We start from the raw sequence: 19,966 nt of genomic DNA, 5'->3' as shown, positions 1-19,966 counted from the left end.
TCAATTTTGTTCTTGCATAAATGAATGTGTTTGTAGTGTAGAGGGGCAGACTCCAGAAGTCTGCAGTCTGCAATATTGTGTAGTTTTAGTTCTACAACCATTGATGCAAGGCTGCCAGCAGTGGCAGCGATTATGGGGAGGGGCAGTTGTCTCCCTCACTTTTTTTTTCCACTTTTGCTTCTGCACTATGCTAAGTCTAAGTCTTGTCTACTAAGAGGAAGTAAATTGTTTTTGCCCCCCCCCCCCAATTTTGGCACCCAATCGCCACTACTGCCTACCAGACGAAAGTGTCTCCTTCTTTTGTTAACTCGCATTTAGAGTTCTTTATTATAATAATAAATTGCTAATACATATAATTTAATTTATAAATATATTATTTTCTGAACATAGAATTATCATTATCGTGGCTGTTCAAAAGAAAACACAGAACTCTTCGAATATTTGTGAGAATTGAATGTAAACAATAAGCTGTGGCTGATTTGTGGGATGAGGTGAGTTGAATATAATACTAGAGAAGGAGGGTGGGGGGAAGGTGATAAAATACATTTCCAGCTCTGGCCCCTCCCTCAAAAAAATCCTGGATAGGAGCCTGGTTCACTGTGATACAATATTTTGAATTCCTTATGTAGGTGTTTGTCAGCATGTGTATCCGACGTTATATTTTATATTCCAGTCTGTAGATATTGCATACTCTCACATACATCATGTTTGGGTCTTTCATAGTAATGCACGGACTTATTTATTTAGATTTTCATGGAGTAGTCTCTTTCCATGTATAGGATTCAGGTTGACAGTGCACTGTGATAACACTTGGCAATCATTCCATTACGAAAGTGGTACGCTCGAGGGTGGGAGACTCTGAACGAATACGAGCGAGCAAAAGTGGTCCCATGCAGGACTCCGTTCACCGTACATGTCATCTATTGAACATGTCTGGGATATAGTAACTCTGCAACTAGCCCGTCAAAGTCTTCCAGCAGCCAGTACCAATGAACTGTGGACACACTCATGTAAGCAGAGTGGCAAGCTGTTCCCCAGGAGTACACCCAAAGCCTCTTTGATTTGATGTAGCACCTCTTCATGCAACTTCTGCAGGCTTCGTAAGGTAGGCCCTACTGACTTTTATGCGTTTAATACAGTTGTATTGGTTTGAAACTTGATCACTCATGTGTGACATTAGTAATATATGGAATAAATATTCTTCATGGTTCTGTAATTTTCGGTAGTAGTATACAGTGTACATAAAGTCCGGTAACACTTTCAAAAAATTATTGTGAAGAAACTATTAGCATTACTAAGTGACATGGCACATTAGATTTTCAGTCATAATTTCCTGCAATCTATTTGTCATTCTTATTAATGAAGACTAAAAAGGGTATGCACAAATATTGCTCTGCAAATTGTCCATGACTATTTTAATTAAGTTTTTCTCTTGCATCCTGTGTTTTCTAAGCAATGGATTTGTATGTATTCTGGTGCAGAGTTTAAGTTTATTGTTTCCATTCCTGAAGCTCTCATTGCACAAAACAGAGAATAAACACAATGATGGACATATTGCTTGGAAATACTTATGCATTCCATTCCACTAGAGACTTCCACGATCCGATACTACAAATATTGGATGAATCTTTAAAGGCTTCCCATCATATTTACCACTGTGTAGACCTACTTCTATTTTATTATTATCACATAAGCTACCTATTATATTTTAACAGTTTCTTTAAGCCTGATTTGAGTGGGCCAAGGCCCACTCTGGTCCACCTTTGCCACCGCTCTTGACTTTAGACTCTAAAGTTCTGGATTCGATGCCTCTGCATTTGCTCCTTAATCCATTTCATCCTTCATTCTTATCCTTACAATTAACCCAATGGTTCTGAAAGCACTCCCTGTTCTCAATAATATGTGAAATATGAGAAAGATACATATTATTATGATCAACTAACTATCTTAGATTGTTTGGTAGCAAATGATGCAACTTTGGGCCTGGTCCTGATTAACCTTTATGTAAATAACTACCATTCAAAAAAAATATTTATTTTAAATTAGTCACAAATGATTTATTTCTTTTTCTATTCATTGGACGCCCATATAAACTACTTAGGAAGTTATTTAATCCTATAGGCAGTGTTAATCCTATATTATATTTTACCTTTACCTTCCTACGAGATGTTAAGAATGTGGTACATTTTTGAACTGGCCAACAGTTCGTAAGAAGCCATGCCACTTCTTTATATCAAAAGAAGAAGAACCCTTTTTAAATCAATAGCAAGTTACCTGACATTTGAGAAATTTGTTTTCAAGAAGATTTTTAACATTAAGTAAGTCTAGTATATATATTTCATATAACTTATTTTAAAGGTCCATAAACTACATATATGACTTAAATTGTGGATTTATATGAGTATATATAGCCGTAAAATTCTAGACGCAACAAAATCCTAACATCATAACATTCTTGAGGCTTGAATTACAGTTTTAATATTGTTAATAAATCTTAGAAAATAAACCCAGCCAATTATATACTTTATTTTTCAGTGTGCAAAGTGACTGATTAATTATAGTATCAAATGATGCTTTTCAGAATGGTACTTGAGACGAAATATGAATTTTACTAGTCAATATAACCAAGTTTAAAGTTTCCTAATAGTTGTCCAAATATATCTAATTTCTACTGTGTGTAAAGTTGCAATGAAAAGTATCTTTTTTAAAATCCATCTAACATGCCCTTGTACATGATAGATTATAATCTTCTAAAAAAATCGAATGATTGGAGTATTTATTATTACCTGATGTAGAGCTACATACACTTTTCGGTATAAAAGCAGTTTGCATGATAGGTGTAATTCAATTTCTTTTCATTTATTTTTAGACTTTTAAGAACAACTTTATACTCTTTTATGTATGGTTTTAGTAATATTGAGTTCGAAAGTTTTTTCTAGATTAACATTTCTTGCAGATTTGCCAGATTATCTGTATATTGCGAGCCAACCTACCAAAGATGTCAGCAGAATTGGTAGAAAGACTGAAGGACAGTTTTAATTACGATATGTACTTGTTCAACTCTCTTCAGGCAAGATTTGCTCAGAGTGGTAAGTAGTTGATTTGTATGGTGGGGAAAGGGACCCCGTTTCCTAGTTCCGGAGCTTTTTTAAAGTATGAAAGCAAAGGAAATTGAACATCCACATTGAATTTTATATTTCGTACCTCAGTAACCTCCACAAAAACTATGCAAATTATTAATCATTAATCAGAGAGCAAGGAGAAAAAGAATGAATGCTAACAAATTGTCCAAGTGAAGACGATGAGTCGTCTTGAAGAGATGGCTTGTGAGCAGAAGGATGTATGTTGTTAAGGCAGATAACTGTTGATTTAGTTAGTATACGTCCCTTTTCTGCCACTTTGGGATAATCGCGATGATTTATATGAGTGGTGAGGATATGGATGAAGGGACTATCATAAAGACATCACAATCCCTCACAGAGGCGCCAGAGCCTTAGCCTGCAAAAATGCAGCTCAGAATGTACGTGGAAGAGATGTCGGCATTGAGTATCTTCAGTGAAGCTCACCTCTTACGCTGCAACTGTTCTTTCTCATGGATTAATTGGGTTTTGATCTGCATTTTCCCTTTCTTACTATAAATGTAATAGTATATTATGTACAACATAATAGTATGTTGGTTGTACTAAAGATAATTTTATCGTAACTTGAAGCAGTCTACAATTGAAATACGTGTGCGCAATATAGACACTGCAAGGCATAGGCGTAACTTGGCGGGGCCAAAGGAGGCGCTTGGCCCCCCAAAAATTTAGGTTTATTAAAACTTACAGGGGGGTATTTTTGATAACATCCTAGGACCTCGGAAGCAAAGAAATAAAGATGATTTTTTATGTAGTCTTAACAGTTATTTAGCAAAATACTCTGGTGGAGGCTCTTTGTATGAGATGGAAAACTTGTCGATTCAGCCCCTCCTTGCTGCAATCTCTTACTTTTCATTCCAGAGAGAATAAGTAGCCAAACTTGGATCGAGAGGTTGAGAAAGCAGCCGTCAGACATAGAGGAAATGAAACTTCGCAACCACTACATGAGACTTCTCGTCGTGTACGCTCAGAACGGGGTCCTTCGCCACCCGTTCACCCAGGATCCCCCTACGGGACCGCTCCCAGAGCTGAGTCAGCAACAGGTGAGTGTAGAAGTTGGAACTATGGACTGTCAAAATCTCATTCTTTTCGAATTCTCCGTCAGATGGCAGTTCGGCCGATTCAGCGGATCATAATAACTACCAAGGCCGGGCTGGGAACATCAATAGGGTGGTCGAATTTCGTTATCAGCAGGGTGCGAAATCCTGGGAGGGACCAACAATCTTGGCCTCAAAAACCCACCACCAAAAATTTTCGGTGGGGGAGAGTTTTTGTTACAACAAACGACAAAAGATAAGCAATTATTAATAATTTCAAATATACTGTACTAAGAATAATATCGAAAACATACACAAATTAGTGTAGTTGTGAGTGTTCAATGCTTTTTCTCTCTCAAGACAAATTATTAACAAATCTACATCAATACGCAGTAAAACAAAGAATTTAAAACAATAACAACTATGAAATCTAATTGATTTATATTAACATACTAAAGCAATAACTAAATAAAAACTTACACATAATAAAACCACTTCAACTATTCCATAATTTATTAACATCTTTAACCAGTTATTAAAGGACGTAGTTTGCTACTTTATAATATCAATATATTTAAAAGTAACAAATTTATTTATTTTTGGAAGAGCATTCCCTGTCATTCGCTACGAGACTCGGCGGCAAGCGGCCCGGCGTCAGCGCTTGTCTTTCCCGGTGAACGGGTCAGCGACGGTCTGTTTTTTCGCTCTCCCTGCCTTCGCTCTCTTTCCCTTTCTGTTTACGTTGCAGACTGACGCCAGTATAATCCTCCCTCGGAAGTTGTGCTGTGTCGTGTCCGTGTGTTGAAGATTGTGGCTTAATATGGCACCACAAAAGTTTACATTACAACAAAGGATTTTTCTTGTCGAGTGTTACTTCGGAAAGAGGAATTGTGGAGAAGTGCGACGACGTTTTGCAACGAAATTTCCTGGTGTTCCCGTTCAACATAGGACCACTATATTAAACCTCGTAAAAAGTTTAGAGTAACAGGGTCAGTTCTGAATAAAAGTGGAAAGAAAAACCCACGTGTACTTACTGAGGAAAAACTCGATGAGATAGGACAAAGGTTAGAACAGTCTCCTCGGAAATCTATCCACCGCCTCTCACAAGAAACGGGTGTTTCAAAAACCCTCTAGGTCCTCCGATTTGTCAGCCTGCGATTTTTATTTATGGAGAAATCTAAAAAATAAAGTATACAAAGACAATCCGCACACCATCCGTGAGATAAAAGAGAGTATTGTACGAGAAATCGGGAGAATTACAGTAGACGAACTTGCACGTGTAAATGCCAGTTTCCTTCGGAGATGCCAGGAATGTGTTGCAGCAGAGGGACATCATTTTCGACACCTTCTGTAGTCAAGGTTAGTACACAATATGAAAACTGTAATGTTAATAGCCGACTCTAGCGACTGTCGCGGACCCCGTTCACCGGGAAAGACAAGCGCTGATGCCGGGCCGCTTGCCGCCGAGTCTCGTAGCGAATGTCAGGGAATGCTCTATATTTTTAATTTAGTAATTTATTTTTACTTTTAATAACATTATATATATATCGTATAATTTATATGTATGTTTCTGGGGAGGGGGTTTGTAGTTAAAGATCTTTCTCCCCCCACCAGTCTTAAATGATTTCGCGCCCTGATTATCAGGACACCTATACAAAAGTTAACCTCAATGCAAGGCTTTGTGTGGCAGTGTAGGCTGCACGTAGTAAATCAAGCAAGCCACAGTTAGAAATGCTGATTGATTCCAGAAATCAATTTTATTATCAGACATTGACTCTTAGGTAAGTTCAAGAACCCAGTTTTGTTAACTTAGAAAGGTTGAATTTAAACTGCGATTTTTTATTATTATTACTAGGTTAATAGAACATAGTTTTTCTTACATCTTTCAGGTCTCATTAACCGTGTACAAATCAGTAGTAATTTTGTATACTTATAAATTAGATTTTCACCAAATAAGATTAGTACTGCCATCTATGAATAAGAAATTAAAAAGGTAAAGTACTCCCCTGTGCATAGCACTACGCCATGAAGGCCTATAGGGGGTGTGGGGGTAACGCCCCACACTTTCTTGATCCGGTCGTGAGTGGGTGTGATGTGATCAGCATCACGCCCCTGACCGCCTTTACCCCCCAGGGTTTCCCCCAGGTACCCATGTTATTCGACGCTGGGTGGGCGCCGGGGCCGCTTCCATCGTTAGAAAAGTTCCCGGATTTGAACCGGCCGGGGATCGAACCCGGGACCTTTAGCATGGTAGCCAGACGCGTTATCGACTGAGCCACCGCGGCCACATGAATAAGAAATTACAGCTTCATATTTTTATAGTAGCCGGCTCGGTTGCCTAACTTCCAGGGTTAGAACCAAGGGCGCCCGTGGGGGGGGGGACTTGCTTCCCCTGTGATATCTGGAAAGCTTTCATATAAATGGAATTGTGAAATTATAGTGCAAAAACATGGACGAGAGTAGGGATGGCCAGATCCGGATCCGGTTGGTTCCGGATCCTAAGGATCCGGATCCTAAAATTTTTCGGATCCGGATCCGCGGATCCGGAATTTTCAGATCCGGATCCAGAACTTTCGGATCCGGATCCAGAATTTTCGGATCCGGATCCGTTTTGCCATCCCACATGCGCTTCTTTGGAAAGTAAGAATGTGCTTATAACATATTGTTACCTGTTAATATACATATATACATAATATACATACATATATATATATATATATATATATATATATATATATATATATATAGTGTGTGTACGCGCGTGCACGATTTGTAATTAATTAATACACTTACAAGCGAGGTCTAAGTCTCCCCCTCCGATTTCCATGAAACTTGACAGGTGTATAGAGGCCCCCCCGTCAAATGTCAAGATGAGGAGAAATTGAAGTGGGGATCTGACCCCAAAACCACGTAAATATGGCATAGGAAGAAACAGGGGTCATAGGGCATCTATATACACCTGTCAAATTCCATGGAAATTGGACGGGGACACAGGGGTCAGATGATCCACACGTCAATTTGTACTCATCTTGACATTTGAGGCGGGTTTTGCCCCCTAAAACGGTTTTTTAGCCGAAACCAAAAAAACACGTATTTCTTCCTTTGGGCCCCTCTATACACCTGCAAAGTTTCATGGAAATCGGAAGGGAACACAGGGGTCAGATCCCCACTTCAATTTGTCCTCATCTTGACATTTGAGGGGAGGTTGCCCCCTAGAACAGATTTTTAGCCCAAACAAAAAACACGTATTTCTTCATTTGGGTCCGTTTATACACACAACTGCCAAGTTTCATGGAAATCGGAGGGGGAGACAGCGGTCAGGTCGCCACTTCAATTTGTCCTCATCTTGACAATTGAGTGGGTTTTGCCCTGTAAAACCGTTTTTTAGCTGAAACAAAAAAAAACACGTATTTCTTCCATTGGGCCCCACTATACACCTGCCAAGTTTCATGGAAATCGGAGGGGGACACAAGGGTCAAATGCACACTTAAATTTGTCCTCATATTGACATTTGAGGGGGGGTTGCCCCCTAAAACAGTTTTTTAGAAGAAACAAAAAAACACGTATTTCTTCATTTGGGCCCGTTTATACACACAACTGCCAAGTATCATGGAAATCGGAGGGGGACACAGGGGTCAGATCCTCACTTCAATTTGTCCTCATCTTGACATTTGAGGGGGTTTTGCCCCCTAAAACCGTTTTTTAGCTGAAACAAAAGAACACATATTTCTTCCATTGGGCCCCACTATAGACTTAACAAGTTTCATGGAAATCGGAGGGACACAGGGGTCAGATCCTCACTTCAATTTGTCCTAATCTTGACATTTGAGGGGGTTTTGCCCCCTAAAACAGTTTTTTAGCTGAAGCAAAAAAAATACGTATTTCTTTCTTTGGGCCCGTTTATACACACACCTGCCAAGTATCATGGAAATCGGAGGGGGACACAGGGGTCAGATCCTCACTTCAATTTGTCCTCATCTTGACATTTGAGGGGATTTTGTCCCCTAAAACCATTTTTTAGCTGAAACAAAAAAACACGTATTTCTTCCATTGGGCCCCACTATAGACCTGCCAAGTTTCATGGAAATCGGAGGGACACAGGGGTCAGATCCTCACTTCAATTTGTCCTAATCTTGACATTTGAGGGTGTTTTACCCCCTAAAACAGTTTTTTAGCTGAAGCAAAAAAAAAAAAAACACGTATTTCTTGCTTTTGGCCCGTTTATACACACACCTGCCAAGTATCATGGAAATTGGAGGGGGACACATACGTCAAATGCACACTTAAATTTGTCCTCATATTGACATTTGAGGGGGGGGGGGGTTGTCCCCAAAAACAGTTTTTTAGCCGAAACGAAAAAAAACACGTATTTCTTCATTTCGGCCCGTTTATACACACACACCTGCCAAGTATAATGGAAATCGGAGGGGGACACAGGGGTCAGATCCTCACATCAATTTGTCCTCATCTTGACATTTGAGGGGGTTTTGCCCCCTAAAACCGTTTTCTAGCTGAAACAAAAAAAAAGTATTTCTTCCATTGGGCCCCACTATAGACCTGCCAAGTTTTATGGAAATCGGAGGGGGACACTTAGATAACCTCCCTTGTTAGTCTTACACTTTGTAATTATATAACACTGCATATATTATAATGTTTTATTTTAATTTGTAAAACTGTAACTGTAGAACAATTTTATAATTTTTGTATAACATTTCTATCTTGTTATATGTGTTAAAGGTTTCATCCTGGAATGGAATGTCTCACATTTATGTGTGTTTTCATTTCCAATACATTCGAATGAATACATATTCGTTTCAATGGCATTTACAAAATCACCTCTGACATTTTATGTTAAACAAGTAAGATTATTTTTGTGCACGAGTATGTTAGCCGATGCGTACGAAAAGTATTTTAGGAACAATACTTGAAAAGTGATACCTTTTAAGGTGTGGTAATATTATAATGGGATTGTGATACGAGACTCTCGGATCCGGATCCAAAAAATCCGGAATTTTCGGACCCCGATCCGGATCCGGATCCAGATCCGTAACTTTTGGATCCGGATCCGTTTGGCCATCCCTAGACGAGAGTTGCCATGAAAGATAGCAGATTAAGTGTGTATGCAAATTATCTTAGTGCTGGAGATGCTTTATGAGAATTTTCTTAACTGGGGGAATGCATCAGATCAGTCCACGTTTCCTCACTTCGAGCACTGCCAGCCCCCCCCCCCCCGAGGAAAAATCCTGCGGACGGCCTTGGTTAGAATCCCGACGTGGGTATGTGTGAGTATCCCTTCATCAATTTCGGTAAAGTCGTCGCCTTGTAATCAAGGGATCCCGGGTTCGATACCCGTTGGAGGTAGATAGTGGTTCGGATCACACTTTAAACTGTAGGTCCAGTCCCGATTAGCCTTACTGTGCATAAAGTGGACTTAAAACACCAACTCAATCAATCAATCAAACCCTTTCAATTTCATCTAATCACTTATTCTCATGGTCGCGATTTTACTTGAAGTAAAATTAACTTCCAGTTATGTCTTACTAACTTTAACTACAACTGAGTTATTTTTTCAAAATGAATAACTATACTCTGTCCCGAGAAAATCTGGAGCGAGAGAACGCTATGCTCAAGTAGTGGCTCGAGAGTGTTCGACCAGTAAACACATGAAAGGGAACGGCATTGCGTGGAGGGCGAAAAGCGAACTGCAGGTACCGAACGTTTAAAGCGGCTTGTACTACTTCGCTCCGCCCTTCTCTACCAATATGCGCGTGAAGTAAAGGAGTTACTTTTTAAGTGCCTACTTTTATCTTCTTCAAGTTCACGATTCTCGTCATTTCAGACTGACGAGCTGAACAAGAGCTTGCTCGAAGGGTTGGACCAGGACGAGAGCTACATCGCCCACACGCAGGCTTTCTACGCTTCTCGCGATGCAGCGAACTTCCTCCAGGCGCACCCAGCGCCACGATGCGGCGCTTTCTGCTACCTCGCAGTCGTCAACAACAAGAAGGAGCGATAAGTGAGCCTTCTATTTTCGCCTCTCACGTCTATGGAATTCTAACTGCCGTAATACCACAATGAGTTCATAACTTGCAAAATCTAAATTTATTACCGATATGTTAACTTTCACTTTTGCATAACCTGTCCATAAAATATATAAATCAACTACTCTAAATGTTGGAACATGAAATGATTTTTTTAAAAGTTCACGTCTTGCAAAATTCGGATTCAGACTTGAAATATATTTTGTCAATGCTCATGTTAAGTAATCATAACCTGGAGTTGAATCAGCCAACCTTTTTATACCGAAAGTTATACACTACTCTTTTGTATTTCATTTATAAATAAATATGTACAATGTTTTCAAATGACTTTTCTCTATTGACTTGTCTACATTATGAATCGTCGATTGTCTGTTGTCAGGAATCTAGAATAAAACTATTTTGTAGTCATAATTATGCAAAAGTATGTTTTAAATTATGACCTCGTATTTATCTCAAAATAGAATTGTTGCTTCGTTCTGAAAGCTCCCTACAATAAGCCAAATTGTCGTCAAGACACATTTTCCTTTATTAAGACTTAAAATGCCCTCCTCCCCAAATTCAAGCTGAATGAATAGGAAAGCTAGTTCACCTCCTGACCAAAGCTCATGTGTTTCACTTTCAACATGCTGCAGGGGGTGTGCCCAATTAAATCGTTTCGTGAATATCTCCATATCCAGTGCTGTAAGTCTTCTTGTGAGGTACGCGTTCTGCAAGTTGACGTCTAGCTGATAGTCAGAGCTTTCACAATAACTCCACGGTACGGCGTTGTTTCTTGTGATAATTTCGCACGTCTATTGTTTATCCTTCATCATAAAAAACATGGCAGTGCACACGATTGGCCTAATAGAGGGGAATGCCTGGGCTTAGTATCACAACCGCACGATGCTTGGACTGTGCAAGGGGAAAAAGAAGAGCCATAAAAATGTTAGAAATGCTAAGATATGTAGTTGTTTTTCTTGTAATTCTATGTAATGTGTGTGCGTGTGTAATATCTCGTTTATGTATACTATTATTGTCGTCACTCTGAATTAGAAGACAAGTTTGTACGTACACCGCTAGAAAATGGGAAATTTTGCAGACTTATGAAGATTATGTTGTTAATGAACATTCTCTGTTCTTTTCAGCTCACGATGCGTTATAGTGAAGTATAATGTGGTTTTATGTGGTACTATTGAGATGAAATACCTCGGTTCATTGTGGTTTTCAGCGCTCTGTCAAACAAATATAATGTTACATAAAACATAAAATTCTTCGATCAGAACGACGTAATTCTCGAGCGGATACAAGGGCCCCACGAGTTTTCTATTTTTTTTATATATATATATAAAAAAATCTATTTCTACGTGAGAGGTCTCGCAATACATAAGGTATCTGAACAAAATACGGCCTACCTAAGGTTTGGGATTGTGGTAAAATTTTCGTGTCCGCAAAACGTATTTCATCAATTTTACAGGAGAAAGTACTTACCGAAATGAGTTTCTTTATACTGTACGAAGGTCTTGGAAGTGTTTTTTCCCCTCGCTTAAATTTTTTTACGGTAAATCATGTAATTTTCGACGTCAATTTCACTCCGATGCACGAAAGCTGTTCTCTTGATGTCCGTCTACTACGTGAACCAAATTTGTGCGTGCGTTTCATGACATAATAACCGGTCAGTGTTTCAAACCACGCGGTTTTGTAACTGTGTAACAGTTGTAGAACGTAAATAAACTAAACAATTTTAACTATGTTTGCTTTACCTAACCTAACCTAACCTTACCGTGCATGGTTCGTGGGGCTATTTAGGAATGGTTCGTGGGGCTATCCGTGCATGGTTCGTGGGGTTTTCGAACCTGGAAAAAAATACGAAATGAGTAACAGGAAAGTAGGTATTTTTCTATGAAGAAGATTGCAACACTGCATAACCACTGATCATGGACAACGCTAGTCAAGATTTCTCCGCCATATTTTGTGTAACGCAAGCGAAAGCGAACAAACAAAAATTACTCGATATATGTCCAAATTTGAGATTATTTGCGTGGAAAAAACGAAATGGCACCTTCAACAATCCTTAGGAATGCAGAATACGTAAGTACCAATGTGAAAAATAAGAACATAAGGGAATTTGATACGTTTGGCGGTTACTGAAATTTCACGTACTCACTAATTGAGGCCTCCTAATAACGAATCTGAAGTTAAAATTTGTCAGAAACGTCTAGAATTGCAAAATAAGCGAAAACAATGCGTTAGTTTTCGGAATGGAAACCGTCGATTTTCGCGAAATTTTTTGTTTCACAACCACATACATATATATTCCTGATACTACCACGACACCAAATTTTAACTATGTTTGCCTAACCTAACCACGCGCCAATGGTTTGTGAGGCTAGCATCAATGGTTCGCAATTTCTAGACGTGACCGACAACTTTTAACTTCAGATTCGTTATTAGGAGGCCTCAATTAGTGAGTATGCCAAATATGAAGAAAATCGGAGGGGGGGGTCCGGTCATCTTAAGTCATACCAAAAAATGCAACAGAAATTGTAAATAAAGTACCACAATGTCGTTTCTATAAGTAGATAAGTATATTGATACACTTACATTTTATTTACATAATGACAAGAGATTTGCACAAAGAAATAACATTGTTTACAAACCAATAAACAAGGGAGTGACGTGTCACATTTTGTTACCAGAAGACCATGGATTACACCTCACAGTCTGGGCAAATGAAAGTTCTTTTATCATCATTAGTGAGTTCCACACACAGTACGTGAACACAATAGTAACAAATGTCACATTTGCGCATGTCTTTCACGATATATTCTTACGTACGCCATACTGACTCCACCTTACATAGTGTTATTTTTTTCCTTTTTTTATAAACCGGATTTTAGATTAGAGTCTAAACTAAGTACATTGTTGTAAAGTACAAATTATGAGCTATCAAAATATGGACTAGAGATAGAAACATCAATCACTTGAAAGATATAGTAAGTAATATCTCAGATCACAATCACGAGGTTCAGCTATTTCGCTTCTTTGTCCTCAAGTTGCTGCACTACAGGTACAGCCAACAGGTTCAATCATGTCATTCGGACAGTCTAAATGACATGCTAACGCCATCTGTTGAATTAAGCTTGTAACTACTTGGAAACAGCAAATAGGCCATATTGGGTTCAGGTTTCTTGTTTTACGACTAAAAGTTCCTCCTAACATTCAAACATTTTTCTTGAGCAGTGTGTGTAAATAAAAGAACTAGAAGATTCACTCATCTGGTGAATCAAGAAGTATTCCCTAACGGTATGATAATAATAATATTTTATAATAATAATTGGCCTCCCCGGTGGCGAGTGGTAATGTCGTCGCCTTGTAATCAAGGGATCCCGGGTTCGATACCCGGTGGAGGCGTACAGTGGTTCGTATCCCGCTTTAAAACAGTTTCGAATAGCCTATTTGCACATAAAATGGACGTAACACAAAAACTCAAAACTCAATTGTTTAATTATTTTTATTTTCACTATTAAACTGTACGTCAACTGTGGTCTTTCCTGTTTTACCAATGGAATCTGTTTGTTTGATTTTTTGTTTTTAGTCCAATTTGTGCACAGATAGACTAATCTGAACAGGACTTAGTTTCAAGTGGGATCCGAACCAATGGCGGCTCGTTGTTCGGAATGTTGGTGGTTGCAGCGAATATATATATAGGTAGATTGGGGCGAATGGGCCATCAGATGAATAGGGCCACTCACAACATAAATCAATCTAACATTTTATAGAAGTGAGGAGGCGACGCCAGCGCCACCTCGTGTGTCGACTGTGAGTCTGTACAAGTTTATTGCGCAGTTGGATTCCGTAAACGTTGGATTCTGATTGTGTCGGGCAACAGTTTTCATCAACAATCGAAGGTAAGTGTTACGAAATATGGCCTATTGTTAATATTTCTGTCATGTATTCATTCTTGTTAGGCGTTGCTGTTTTGTTGAAAGTTTAGAACTTTAATTTTCTTAGAGTCAACAAAGACCGAGACAACTTGTCATGAATTCCTTCTTTATCGGAAATGAACCAAAGCAGGGTTGCCAACTCATTTTTCTATATATTACCAATCAGGGTGAATAAGGCCACTTTTCTGATAAAAATGTGAAATGTATGTAATTGGCCTGACGTTGATAAATAAAAGTAATGCTCTTTTTTCTCGTTCTTTTTATTTCAGATGGGGAAATCGTAAAACACGGCAGAAATGGAGTGAAGATGACGTAAGGAGATCAGAACAGGCAGTGAGAGCAGGAATAAGCCGTTGCGGACGATGTCTCAACAATCCAGGAACATAACAAAGGGAATGTTCCAAAAATTAGCACGTATGAGCATGCAAATCTTGCCATTTTATAATTTTATTTTCTGAAATATTGTATCTTGTGTGATTTTCCAAATTATGTATGCTTTTGTATAGTTGGTGCAGTTTATATGCATAAAATATATGTGACCCTATTCATCTTCCAAGTGGCCCTATTCAGCCGGACATGTTAGGGTAAGTAGGGCCAAGGCATGTATTTCTTTTTTTATATTATATAACATTACAAAATTTTTGAAATGCAAAATTTGATGTGGACTCTATAGTAGACATATGGTTCATTATATTTCTGTAAAAAAAAAAATCCTACATTAAAACATTCAATACAGTAGTTCTAGGTGATTTTCTTGAAAGTGGCCCAATTCGCCCCAATCTACCATATATATATATATATATATATATAATTTTATATGTATTTATATTCGGGCTGAGCCAATGTCGATGTATCGGTATCGGAAAGTATCGGTTGTATTTTGTTCACCGGTACCGGCCGGCGACCGATACTTTTCGGGTGTTTTGGTCTTACGCACGATCCGCAAAATCTGACACTTTTGAGGAGTGTAATGAATAATTATCATGCACAATTTGAAGTTCCATATATTGGGCAACAATATTGTGCAGAATTGTTTTTTTTTTTTTTGTTACGTGAAAAGTACTTTAATGTTTTGATTCAACTGTTGAATATTTTGAAGGAAAACTCTGATAAATCGATGCTTCTAATTGGACTGGAATACTCACCCACAGAGGCGTCTCGTGAACGCATGCGATGCATGCTGCGCATGCGTCAATTGTGGGGAAAAGGTCAGCTTGCTCTGCGACGACATTCATGAGCGTTTCTACATTCTAATGTCTTGATATAGGAGAAGTATGTATTTTACACGAGAGCGCTGAACTAAGCTTATATTACATTTCTTGGATCTGAAGTGACGCATGCATCAATTGTGGGAAAAGAATTATTACTTTCTTTCACTTCAGATCCAAGAAATGGCTCAGTCGGTAACGCGTCTGACTACCATGCTCAAGGTCCCAGGTTCGATCCCGGCCGGTTCAAATCCGGGAACTTTTCTACGATGGAAGCGGCCCCGGCGCCCACCCAGCGTCGAATAACATGGGTACCTGGGGGAAACCCTGGGGGGTAAAGGCGGTCAGGGGCGTGATGCTGATCACATCACCCCCACTCACGACCGGATCAAGAAAGTGTGGGACGTTACCCCCACACCCCCTATACGCCTTCATGGCGTGGTGCTATGCACAGGGGAACACTTTTTTACCAAAAAATTAACACTTTCGCTGCCACCTAAAAAATTGCATACCTTTGTCAGGAGCCGATGTTTGCTGTTATGCAATTTTGCTCATATTAAGCATAAGTTGTATGGATTTTCATAAAATACATTGTAAATTTACAATTTTCATGTAAATTTTACAATGACGCACATGTGCGTCCTCGGCATATAGTATGAGTTTGTGTTGCTCTGTGCCGCATGACGCACAAGTGCGTCATGTTTTATTCATATAGGTTATTTTTATTTTGCATTTTTCTCATTATTTTCACAATATTCATGTCCCTCATAACAAGAAAAATTATTATATTTCAATTTAATAACATTATTATTATTATACATACATGTTACAAATATTTATACATATTGTATTATTGTATAATGGAGCAAAATACAAAAATGTCTATATTGATTCTTTACTTTATAGATGTAATGTTACAAAATCGGTAATAAAATAAACATCACATTTGTACTTGTTACATTACGTTACTTGTAACGTATCACTAATACATTTCGAAAGGTCACATACTTTCATTTCACTTATGGTGCAGAGCGAAACAAGGTTCGATGCAGAGAACTGGTTTTCCTGGACATTCTAAGCAACAAAAAGCAGTGTCTTTTCTCGTTCCCTTCTCATAGCAAACTTTGCATCTTTTCCTCAGGCACTTTCCCTTTTCATTAGTTGGCAGTTTTGATGGAAGATGGACATTCTCCTTCTTCTTCTTCCTGTTTGTTAGCTCATCATTTACAGGTAGCAGTTGCCTAATAATGTCCAGCCGAAAATCATAGAGGCTCTTTTTGTCACCTGAGTACTTGTTGTACAACATGTGAGAATTGTGAACCATAATTTGGATCATGTGAATAGCTACTTTTTTGTACCATCTTATTGTTTTCCTTTCGCAGGGATAGTACGACAACATTTGATCTTGAAAATCAACGCCACGCATGTATTGATTGTAGGATACAATAGCTTTAGGTTTACTTATAGTTCCTCCTTTTCCCTTCGGCACTTCAATCATTTCTTCCATAAATTCTGTGGAAATGTACATTACGTCTCTTTTGTCTCTCCACTTCCCAATTGCTACACCATCTGAATATTGGCATTTATGCTCATTCTTTTTTAGAGACAGCTGAACCACATTTTTGGGATTTTTTGTAGAACTTGATCGAATTGTTCCAGTGCAGCATGTACCTTCATCGAGAAGCTTTTTTTGCCAGCTCATAACTATTGTAAAAGTTGTCCATATAGAGAGAATGACCTACATTTAATTTTCCTTCCATCAAGTTCAGAACAACTTTCCTGCATGACTTTCCCACCTGTAGCATCAGCCATCCCAGTGTAGACCAGCACTTTTAGGACAATTCCTGTTGAATCCGTCAACATATAAATTTTTATCCCATATTTATGTCTTTTTCCTTTGATGTACTGGCGGAAAACAAGGCGGCCTCTCCACAACATCATTGATTCATCCAGTGCCAATTCCTTTTCTGGGTAATATATATTGTCCATGACATGGTTGAAGAAATCAATAAGAGGTCTGACTTTGTATAGATGGTCAGTAGTGTCTGCAGTCTGATTGTGAGCCAGATGAAAGCACCTCAGGATAAGAAGGAAACGATTTCTACTCATATGGCACCTAAAGAAAGTCATTTCAAACAGGGGGTCAGTCTTCCAGTAATCTTGTAGTCGTGGCATTTTAACATTTCCCATGTGCAGCAGAAGACTTAGAAAAATCTTCATTTCAGAATTAGTCACCGGTTTCCAATCCAAGATGCGTGACTTTGTACCCCGCGATACAATGATTTCTGCATAAGAATTTGTTTCTTTTACCAATAAACTGAAGAAGTCGTCATTAGCAAATATATAAAATAAATCAATAGGCTTCATTGAATGTAAATTTATTTGTAGTCCAGGGTTTCCAGTAAATGGTAATGTTTTCATGTTGGGAGGACCATCTTGTCCACTGTGGATGTCCTGTCTTAGAAACTGCTACAGCGTTGTGATGAAGCAAATCGCCAATGATCACATCCTCACTTTCACTCTCACTATTATCACTATTACCACTTTCACTTTCTACTTCCCACTCACTGCAGCTGTCACTTAGTTCACTTAGTTGGAGTTCTTCTAATGACGCCAGAATATCATCTTGATTCATATATGTTTTTTCTCTTCTTGGCCTTTTAGAGCGAGAAGGGCCAGCATTTATTCCTTCCGAGTCCTCCATTTCCTCGCAGATGAATAAAACGCAACGAAATTGTAGCTCACTTTTCTTCTCTAGCCAATCGTGTCAGACCAAAGCTATTGGTGTAAACAATAACAATTGTGGTGCTGCATTTTAACAATCAAAAATGAAAAAGAAAACAACTTCTTTACCGCCAAACAATGTACCAACACACAAGTAAGAAAATAACAAAAACGAATTATGTTGTATTCCATTCAACAATGCAAAAAGAGAGACGGAAAAAAGAAACCAAGCTAAAGGTTATTTCAAACAATCCTTCAGCAATGTGCCATGAAAGAATTAAAAGCCTTCTTCGGAGTGCCATTGTTGGGCAAGCACTCGAAGAAGGATATGCGAATGACGCACATGTGCGTCAAAGGCGCACAGCTGCAGCCCCAAATGACGCACATGTGCGTCACCGGCAGCGAACGTGTTAAACCTCAGAAGGTAACTTACCTCTTTATCCCAAGGCCAAGGCACTGAACGAATAGCGGGTTGTGCGCCTGTGACATGAATCCATGATGGAACTGAAAAACCGTATTGACGTTACGTAGGTAAGGAATTGTAATGCTATAAAAATTTAAGTTTCGTAGCACGTAGAATGACCTTCCGCGCTAGTTTGAAACTTCTTTCTTAGAAGAAACTTCATTTTGGACGAAAATATTTGAAATGTGCTCGAAATCGAAGGTGGGTGATGTGACCACGGAGCACTATGTTGTTTTAAGCAACGAAACTATGTTGGTTCGAAGTAGGCATTGCAATTAATTGTCATCACATTGTGTAATACAGATCGAATGAAAATAATGGTGCACAATTCTCCTCTTTCTTTTGCCGTTGTGTGTACAAGTAACCTTCCCGAGATCATACTAAACGAATAAGTGATTTAGCTTGTTTTCGACATGCACTGTAGTTCTTTCTATCAATTTGAAGTAAAGACAAATCAAACTGCCACCAATTATTAGGAGTGGTGCAAAAAGGTCAGCTACAATTGTAAAGGTTGTTAATGCATAGATGCGTTCTTGGAGGGAAGGGGGAGAGATTCGATACACAATGAAATATTTCGTAATTACCGAAAGTTTGCATTCACCACTTCATCTTTCCCAAAGTTCTTAACTGCTCTGCTTCCATTGAAAATTTTGTTTCTCAAAATTTCTGGAGAGGCTGTAGCCCCATGAGCTCCTCTCTGCGTACGCCAGAGAGAGTTTCTCTGCAGATTCCTGTTTGAGGTCGCCAACCTCAGTGGCGGAGTGGTTAGCACAGCGCGATACTACCCTAGGGGTCCCTGATTCGAATCCCGGCCTGGGCATGGTTGTTTCTTGTGAATGTCCCTTCATAAATTTCATCATATCATCACTTGTCCTCATCTTTGCGATTAGTCAAAAGTGGCAGAAAAGCAACGTAAAATAAACCAAATCAATCAATCCTGTTTCAGATCCATGGCAGTTACTAGAAAACTTAGGTTTGGTATTGGTTAGACATGAATGCTGATTTTGTTTCTATGCGTTTCTTTCCCGTCTTATCTCTTTGCTTAACTGTTGCTTTGTTCGCAACTTCTTTTTCTGTCCCTTATTCTCTATTTCTTTCAACTTTCTATCTTTCTTTTCTCTTACGTTTTCTTTCTACCCTGTTTTCTCTCCCCTCCTTCCTATCTTTCATCTATTCTTATTGCTCTCTCTTTACCTTCCCTTTATCTTGCTTTCGCTTTCTTCCCCCCCCCCCGCCGTGTCTCTTTTTTCCTTTCTTTCTTAGTCTATTCCTCTTATCTTTCTATCTCTTCATTTCTCTATTTATATTATTCTACTTCAAATGATTTAAAAAATATACGAGGGTTAAGTCATAAGTCATGGCAACTATTTATTTACTCACGAACAGGAGACAACACGAAAAATCTAAGATATACGTTTGAAAGTGTATGGAAT

At 38.8% G+C, this 19,966-nt stretch overlaps 1 protein-coding gene across 1 annotated transcript; it reads left to right on the top strand.

Annotated features, from left to right (window-relative positions):
• The first annotated feature begins 2,209 nt into the window (after positions 1-2,209).
• LOC145978211 (uncharacterized) lies at positions 2,210-10,507 on the top strand. Its single transcript, XM_083110660.1, has 4 exons — positions 2,210-2,318; positions 2,957-3,089; positions 3,999-4,180; positions 10,014-10,507. Exons 2-4 carry the CDS (start codon positions 2,999-3,001, stop codon positions 10,188-10,190), a joined length of 450 nt encoding a protein of 149 aa, XP_082966786.1. The 5' UTR covers positions 2,210-2,318; positions 2,957-2,998; the 3' UTR covers positions 10,191-10,507.
• Positions 10,508-19,966: the final 9,459 nt, after the last annotated feature.

This window comes from Lepisma saccharinum, chromosome 24 (assembly GCF_977018435.1).
Source record: "Lepisma saccharinum chromosome 24, izLepSacc3.1, whole genome shotgun sequence".
NCBI lineage: Eukaryota > Metazoa > Arthropoda > Insecta > Zygentoma > Lepismatidae > Lepisma > Lepisma saccharinum.
Note: the sequence above shows the minus strand (reverse complement) of the source record. Positions and strands in the feature narration are given on the sequence as shown.

Excerpts from the sequence above, each read along its gene's own strand:
- LOC145978211 (XM_083110660.1), top strand. The coding sequence starts at position 2,999 with ATGTCAGCAGAATTGGTAGAAAGACTGAAGGACAGTTTTAATTACGAT. Across the intron at positions 3,090-3,998 it reads GGCAAGATTTGCTCAGAGTG|AGAGAATAAGTAGCCAAACT; the intron begins GTAAGTAGTTGA and ends TTTTCATTCCAG. Across the intron at positions 4,181-10,013 it reads CAGAGCTGAGTCAGCAACAG|ACTGACGAGCTGAACAAGAG; the intron begins GTGAGTGTAGAA and ends TCGTCATTTCAG.